At 44.8% G+C, this 8,774-nt stretch overlaps 1 protein-coding gene across 1 annotated transcript; it reads left to right on the top strand.

The window, feature by feature from the left end:
- Nucleotides 1-268: 268 nt before the first annotated feature.
- On the top strand, nucleotides 269-1,552 carry KCNJ2 (potassium inwardly rectifying channel subfamily J member 2). Its single transcript, XM_068978421.1, has one exon. The coding sequence runs from the start codon at nucleotides 269-271 to the stop codon at nucleotides 1,550-1,552; it is 1,284 nt and encodes a 427-aa protein (XP_068834522.1).
- Nucleotides 1,553-8,774: the final 7,222 nt, after the last annotated feature.

Genomic DNA, 8,774 nt, shown 5'->3' with positions numbered 1-8,774 from the left:
TGAACTTCTTTTGTAATAAAAGATCTCTCTCTCTCTCTTTTTCTGCAGGACCTGTTCTCTGGATGTCAGCTGAGTTACTAAGGTGACTCTGCATGTCAAGAGACAGACCTTGGTAGCCAGAACCTCAAGGCCCCTGGATACCCCATCCCTCCTTCTTTTTTTGTGCGTGTGGGTCCTCACTGAACATTCAAACCTGTTTCTCCAAAGGGTTTTGCAAAAACTCAGACTGTTTCCCAAAGCAGAAGCGCTGGCGTCCGCAGCAGAAGCGATGGGCAGCGTGCGCACCAACCGCTACAGCATCGTCTCTTCGGAGGAGGACGGCATGAAGCTGGCCACCCTGGCGGTGGCCAACGGATTCGGGAACGGCAAGAGCAAAGTCCACACCCGCCAGCAGTGCAGGAGCCGCTTCGTGAAGAAGGACGGACACTGCAACGTGCAGTTCATCAACGTGGGCGAGAAGGGCCAGCGGTACCTGGCCGACATCTTCACCACGTGCGTGGACATCCGCTGGCGGTGGATGCTGGTCATCTTCTGCCTGGCTTTTGTGCTCTCCTGGCTCTTCTTCGGCTGCGTGTTTTGGTTGATCGCGCTGCTCCACGGGGACCTGGACGCGTCCAAGGAGAGCAAAGCCTGCGTGTCCGAGGTCAACAGCTTCACGGCCGCCTTCCTTTTCTCCATCGAGACGCAGACCACCATCGGCTACGGCTTCCGCTGCGTCACGGACGAGTGCCCCGTGGCCGTCTTCATGGTGGTCTTCCAGTCCATCGTGGGCTGCATCATCGACGCCTTCATCATCGGCGCGGTGATGGCCAAGATGGCCAAGCCCAAGAAGAGAAATGAGACGCTGGTCTTCAGCCACAACGCTGTGATCGCCATGAGGGACGGCAAGCTCTGCCTCATGTGGCGGGTGGGCAACCTCCGGAAGAGCCACTTGGTGGAGGCGCACGTGCGCGCGCAGCTCCTCAAGTCCAGAATCACCTCCGAGGGGGAGTACATCCCCCTGGATCAGATAGACATCAACGTGGGCTTTGACAGCGGCATCGACCGCATATTTCTGGTGTCTCCCATCACCATCGTCCACGAGATCGACGAGGACAGTCCCCTGTACGATCTGAGCAAGCAGGACATCGACAACGCAGACTTTGAGATCGTGGTCATCCTCGAGGGGATGGTGGAGGCCACCGCCATGACCACGCAGTGCCGGAGCTCGTACCTGGCCAACGAGATCCTCTGGGGTCACCGCTACGAGCCGGTCCTCTTCGAGGAGAAACAGTACTACAAAGTGGACTACTCCCGGTTCCACAAGACCTACGAAGTCCCCAGCACGCCCCTGTGCAGCGCTAGGGACTTAGCGGAGAAGAAATACATCCTGTCGAACGCTAACTCGTTTTGCTATGAAAATGAGGTCGCCCTCACAAGCAAAGAGGAAGACGACAGCGAGAACGGGGTCCCCGAGAGCACAAGCACGGACACGCCCCCGGACATAGGCCTGCACAACCAGGCCAGCGTACCTCTAGAGCCCAGGCCGTTACGACGGGAGTCGGAGATATGACTGAGTCCTCCTGGGGAGTGCTTCCTCTGAAACACGGTCTGTTGGTCAAAGGCCCAAAACAGTTACGCACACGACGGTACCAGGGGCAGGTGGTTCGAGGCAAGTGACCCCAAGGGACTGGGGCTAGCGCGGTGGTTTTAGAGAAAGACTGTAAGCGCAAAGATGAACCTAAAGCACTAAACAGGCCTCCCCGTGACCCGAAGGCGCATAACACGTTGTAGAATAAGTTATGGGGTGTTTGTGTTTGTGTTTTGTGTTTTGAACCAAACTTGAACTTGCAGGCAAGCCTTGGTTGGTGGGGTGTCTGACTTCTCCAGAATGCTTCTCTTTGGGGAACAAGAATGTTTTTAAATGGCATCACATTTTTCAATGTTTTAAAGGCAAGACTCTGCCTTAACTTTTGAAAAGCTGCTAACTACACCAACACGCGTCGTATTGTTGCAGTGTAGTTTTTTTTTTTTTTTCCTTGTGTGTAATTTAAAACGTCAGTGTTGAACTTTGTTGAAAGCTCATGATATGCGCTTCAAAGTGGCAAGTATTTGGCTATTAGCTGCCAAACGAGAGCCTGATTTTTTGAGGCCAGTAATTTGTTTGCTAGAATTGATTCTCTCTCTCCCTCGTGCTCTCTGTCTGTCTCTCTCTGGTTACATAAGGGCATTATGTAACACTAGCCAAATGGTAGCCTCCGGGCTGTTGTTAATGTGTTTTTTTTTTTTTTCCCCCCTACAAGATGTTAATGGGTTATCTCAAATTTTAAGTTAGACTACCTAAAATAAATACCAAAGATAATGCACATTTTTGCACAGTGGAGCTTACACTAAAAGGGAAAGAAAGCCCCATGGCTGCCTTGAAATCAAGAGACAAGAACTTTGAACCTCAGCAAGACCTTGAACTACCCTCTCCTTTTGCACCTTATTGAGAAAATAGAACATCACACACACAGTTGAGTAAAGTGTGGTGCTTTTAATTTTTTGTTCTTTCATGTAACTTTCACGTCATAGGAAGAAGACAGGAAAAATTCACACACACACAGACACAGACACACATATGAAAGATATAAGCAATTTTCCTTTCCTTCGAGGTGGTGCTGGCCAGGCGAATGCAACTTTGAGAGATGATGACCCCTTAGATTTTTTTTTTCTGGATTTTTCCATGTTTTGCACATTCCAAAATTTATCCCAGAAGATAAGACCTAGGTTGACATGAGTTGGCATCCTCCACGCTGAGCCATCCAACTCGAAAGATCAGTAGGTTTAAACCTTAGGGCTGAATTCCTTGCCCTGACGGAGGGCGCATCTCTGGCTTGAGTTCACTTTTTAAAAGATGCCACGCCTGGCCCGTGGGCTGCTTCTTCCCAGCAGACTGTTTGGACCGAGTCCTCCAACATCTGAGAGGGTTGTGAATGCTCCAGTGAGACGTTAGCAAGATGTGGAAGAGCCGTTTTGATGTAGCTCATCAACTTTAGTGTTTAGGAGGAAGGGGAACATTGCCTTTTTTTTTAATGATAGAGAACAGGAATGAAAGTGTCTCAGTATTTTAGGGTCATCAAGAGCCATAACAACCCTAACAGCATCAAGAGTAAAGGAGATAATGATCTGAAGTGTCCTTCCCCCCCGGTGGATCCACACTCGTCCTTGAATCCGAGTGGATCCCTTTTGCCTGTGGAGACCTGGAGCCGGTTACCTGGGGCACATCATTTCCCAGAAGCCTCTCCTGCCTGGCTGCCTGACTCGCTAGGAACATTTGGTTTGGTTTGGTTTTCCACTCTAGCTTGATATAACGGAACTCTGTTTTGGTTTAAAGTTCCTTATGCGTGAATTTGGGGTCGCTGATTTTTTTCTTTTTCAATGGGAGTCTCAAAATCAACTCTCTTTTCGGTATTACACCCCTGTATGCCATTAAAAAACAGCTTGTTCTAGAATCCTGTGTTTTGTCAGCCCGTGACTGGGATGGGCTCTGGTTCCTGACCAGCCATATCTGCATGGGGTGCCTGTAGTCACAGGACAGTCTCTGCTCTTGTCCGCCTTTCGAGTCGGTGGGTTTGAACCCTGTGCAGTTATTTGCATGGAAACCAGGTTAGAGCTATCAAGCGAGGGGATGATATTTGAAGTCCAGACTTGCAGGCCGATGGGGGAAGTTGTTTAGAGAGTTAGCGGAATTGGGATGGAGTGGACACAGAATGTACAGGCTTCTGTACATGTATATGTATATGTAACATGTATATTCTGTACATGTATATGGCCACCGTTCTGCCATTGATGGAGAGAGGGTGTTGAGGGTTTCAGCTGCTGCTATTCCGATATTTTTGCAAAGGAAAATAATCAAACCAAAGAGTATTCCGTGATCTGTAAATTACATGAAGACACGGTGGAGGGTGGGGGTGACGAAGGCACCCTCTCGTCACACAGTGCTGCCACTTAAAGACTTGAGATATTTGCAATGGGGTGGGTGGAGGGGGGCAAGAATGAGGGAGGGAACTCTTGCAAGTTCTTTCTGAAAAAGAGAAAAAAAATTAAAAATTCTGGTGCACAGGTTTGTTTTTTTTTTTTCAAGAAAATTTTGCAGAAGCTATGTTTTTAAAGTGTACATTTTATAAAGTTTATCAGATATTTTCATATTTAAAGCCAAATGTAAATAGAAGTCTGTAAAGGGAAGAAAATTGCCATAGAAAGTATAATTTCAGTGCAGCAATTTCTGAGAGCTAGTACCTATATGCTACCGGTTAGCATGGTTTTAGCAAATATTTACCAGCCTTATAAGGTTTGTCTTGCTATGTTCTCCTGTTATTTATTTCAGCATGGACTGTTCATTTGAAAACTTTTTCTAGTTATTAGCATTTTAACAGTTACAAGCTTTAAATGGCAATTTTTTTTTTTTTTGTCAAGAGCCAAAACACAGTAATGCACAATGTTTTTGGGTGTTTTTTTTTTTTTTTTTTTGCTGCATTTTACCTTCAGAACCTCAGTCTTTATTGACTGGGCCTCCTTGCTGAGTGCACACATGTCGCGGGAATGCAGACTGAAGAACTCATACTGAGTATCTGGGGTCTGTTGCCAGATTCTTGTTGCTTCTCTGTTGCAAGCAAACCCCCACTGAATTTATCTAGGAATTATCCCCTTTTGAAGAATCTGTGCCCGTAACTGGATGGGCATTATATTTTTGGGAGGAGGTTTAGATTCCTGGTTATCCTATTTTTAAATAAAAGGTAGACAAAGTGAATTCTATTTTGATTATTGAGAAAGGAATATTAATAGTTTTCTATCCCTCTAAGATTATACTTGAATCAGACATTTTAAGGATGTCACCATAACTCTGAAGTCATTTCCAAATTCCTGATGACAGTCTGTTCAGTTTGTTTTACCTGTTTTTTTTTTAATTCTATCAGTGCATTATTCCTCCCTCCCTTCCTTTCTTCCCCGTCAACTCCCATCTCAAACCTCAATGTTTATTCAGCGCATTTTGTCCCCTGAATCTTGTTACCCTGGCAAAAAAACAAATGTCGATTCATATTTGATGATAAGCCACACAGCAAAAGCAAAAAGCCTGTTCTGAGAAGCAGAGTGGATGTTTTTTTTCACTCTGTATCTAATAAAGTTAAGGTTGTTTAAAAAGAAAAAACAAGCGTTGCATAGTCGCTTACTCCCAACGAATCCCTTTTCTAGTTATGTTGGGTTTCAACCTCTGGGCTGCGGTGAACTGAACAACTCCAGCCTTTGACAGTCCTGAGTCACTAACTTCCCGTTTCCTGCCTTTTTGTATCTGAAGTCTTCCTAATGTACTGCACAAACCATGGATTGTACATATTTTTATATACTATGTCTTATTTTATTATTTCTAAATAAAAAGTTAAAAATTGAAAACAAATCAGTGCAAGAAATTTTTGGGCTCTCTGTGTGATTCCTGTAGCATCTCAGATGGAAACCAAAGGTTCCCAAATGAGAGGACATAAACCCGGATAGGTGGGATGAATAGGACCACAGAAATCTCCAGAACAGGCGTGGTGCAGCGGCAGGTTACCTTAATCCCAGAAGGAGGAAGTCAGGCTCGGATTTTGTTTGTGGACAGAATGCCCTAGGTGGAGAGGAGAGAGAAACATCCGAAAAACAAGCAAACAAAAATAACAAAAACTATTGAATAGAAGGCTTAGATTTTAAGTCTCTGTGTGATGATAAAAGTTACTTTGTTGAGCTTAACTCTGTGTAGGCTTCAGCTTTATATTAGCTCATTTCCGCAAAACCAAATCAGGTTATTATATTCTCGTATAATAAATCAGAGTTGGCAAATATGTCCCATGAAAGGCCAGATAGTAAACATTTTTGGCTTTGTGAAACAGTTCTTTGTCTCAGCCATGCAGCTCTGCCCTCATGCTACAAAAGCAGCCACAGATAATATGAAAAAAAGGTGCAGCTGTATTATAATAGAACTTTACTAATAACAGGTGGTGGGCCAGACTTGGTCCACGGCCTATAATTTATTGACCTCTGTTATAGATGAAGAAACCAAGGCTGGATTTTAAAGCTAATGAATCATTCAGCTGATACTCAAATGCAGGTTTTATCTGCCTCTAAATTTCATTTAATCCACTAAGCTCTATGGTCTTTTAGAGTACATAGTTACCAAGGATATGTGGGTCTCAGAGAAAACATCAATTCCTCTGGCAGATTTTGAATAGCTTAACTGTTTTTCACCAGTGGAAACACTGAGGAAAATCTCCATTCTGAAATATGGGTTGCTCCTTAAAATTTTTCCTTTAATAAATACTCAATATTTTTCCTTTCAACCAAATATTTTTCCTTCAATAAAGCCCTTACTGTGATTCACAATGGTTCTAAGCTCTTTATGAGTATTAACTAATTTAATCTTAGTGGCATCTGCACTATTATTATCCTTATTTAATAAATGAGGCTACTGAGGCTCAGGGAAGTTGAGTGTCTTGTGTGAGCACACACAGCTATTAGGAATTAGAGATGAGATTTAAGCCGAAGACATTTAACTTGCAGCAACATGGAGGACCCAGAGATGATCACACTGAGTGGAGTAAGTCAGAAAGAGAAAGACAAACGCCGTACGACATCACTTACATGTGGAGGCTAAGGTATGACGGAAACGGACTTAGCCATGAAAGAGCAAGAGACTCACAGACGTGGAGAGCAGACTCCTGGCTGCCAGGGGGCGGGGCTGGGTGCTGGGCGGACTCGGAGTCTGGGGTCAGCAGCTGCAAACTGTTCCCTAAAGGGTGGATCCACAACAAGGTCCTCCTGTCTCGCACAGGGAACTGTATGCGGTAGCCCGAGATAAAGCGCAATGGAAAAGAATATATATGTACGAAGTTTGGTTGATGTATGATGTTGTGCTAATTTCTGCTACATAGCAAAGTGGTTCAGTTGCACACGTCTATGTAAATCAACTGTACTTCAGTTGAAGAACACCTGGGCGCCGTTTACCTGGGCTTTCTCATCACCACTCTCTGCTTTCCATTTGGAGGCATTCTTGGCAAGTTTCTGCGTTTTGTCCCGGGCCTTTCTGCTTCTCTGTTGTTATTCTCGTAGGTGGGGAAAACACATAGCGTTTGTCTGCATAGAGTGCGTGACCCCAGGACTCCCCACCTCCTTCATAACCTGCTGCACAACTGCTTGCTCGGTTTCTGGGGAGAGGGCACAGCTCACAAAGGTGGACTAATGACAAATTTCAGCTTCGGTTGTGGGATGTGGGTAAATTTCAAACTTCAGATTAATTTCAATTAACTAGGAATTGCTGAGGCCTGTCCCGAGGTGAAACCACAAAGCCCTGTTACTAACTAAGCGGCAGGCACCTCACCACATCACAGGCTTCTGTTTTCCTCCAGCCAGGAGCCGCCAAGTTTAGGGAGAGCCTCCTGGTGGCTGGTCCCATTCAACAAGATGCATAATGGTGACTCCAGGCAACAAGTTCAATGCTTTACGGGTCTCACCACTACTTAAAAAAAAAGAAATATATACATATATATGTCTCAGCACTATATAAAACACACACACACATATATACAAAAGGAAAAAGCAAGGGTGGAATTTCAGAGTTTTTCTCCTTAGTGCTTCTTCTTAGTGACAGCCGAATAAGACCTCCCAACTGCAGCCTTTTACAGTAACAGCCCCCCAGGTAATCCTCCCAAAGGAGAAAGCATCTTTCACTCTAGCAATGTCCATTTTAAAGCTCGAAACACTGACGGCATCAATCAGAGTTGGTTTCCTAAACTGAAAGAAGAAAGAAAGGGAAGAAGAAAGGATGGCAAGAAGAAAAAGAAAGAAAGGAGGGAAGAAAAATAAAGGAAAAGAAGCCTAGTTTTATGCATTTTAAATGAAGAACCAAGTCCATGATTAGCATATTTCAAGAAGCCAGTCTTTTTTTTTTTTTTTTTAATAGTTTGGATCAAGGACCCTAAGGATCTGATGATTTGAGCCACTGTGAGTCTTGTTGCAATGACTCCAAACGTCTTACCTTATTATAAGGTGATACCTAGCGGTCATGGATGCAATAGTGCTAGCGTATCGCCTGGCTCTGGACTAGGTGACCAGTTGTCCTGGTTTGCCTGGGATGAAGGATTTCCCCAGCATGCAATACTGGCTGGCAGTCCTAGACCTGCAAAGTCACTCATCTGCTTTGGAAGCCAGAGGAGAAACGGTTGGGAAGTGAAAAGAGGGACAGTTAAGAAGCCTGTGGAAGGGAGGAGTTTAGGAAGATGAGCCAGATTCCGCACGAGCGTTACTAAACAGTAAGAATAATGATGATGAATAATTACACATAAGTGGTTCTCCTCGAGTAACTGAAATCTGTGGCCTCGAGGGCATTCATTGTTTTGGAGGAATGGTTTGCTAAAATGTTATACAATTCTCTGCCTCATTCAAAGAGCAGCGTGCATTATTTAACGTTTCCTTTTGTGATTCAGGCTGCGAGGGGCACCTCTTCCTGGGGGGTGTGTGTTGAAGTCTGTCCCTTGAACAGACAGCTGCTGCTTTGGCCTAGTGTCATTTAGGGTCTTGCTTCTCCCTGCTGCTCTGAGGAAACCAGATAATCCATTCTACAGGTCATGTGACTGCGAGCCACGCAAAAGATGAGGCTCGAGCATGGCGCTTTGTGGTGATGGTACTAATTTTCAGAAGTCCTTTGTTTCCAGTGTGAGATTGCATTCTGAAGGGTCGACTCTGTTACGTGGTTTGACTTCTAGAAAATTCTATTCAATTTGACC

Source organism: Capricornis sumatraensis, chromosome 8, assembly GCF_032405125.1.
Source record: "Capricornis sumatraensis isolate serow.1 chromosome 8, serow.2, whole genome shotgun sequence".
Lineage (NCBI taxonomy): Eukaryota > Metazoa > Chordata > Mammalia > Artiodactyla > Bovidae > Capricornis > Capricornis sumatraensis.
This window is presented reverse-complemented; position numbering and strand designations above follow the sequence as displayed.

Excerpts from the sequence above, each read along its gene's own strand:
- KCNJ2 (XM_068978421.1), top strand. The coding sequence starts at position 269 with ATGGGCAGCGTGCGCACCAACCGCTACAGCATCGTCTCTTCGGAGGAG.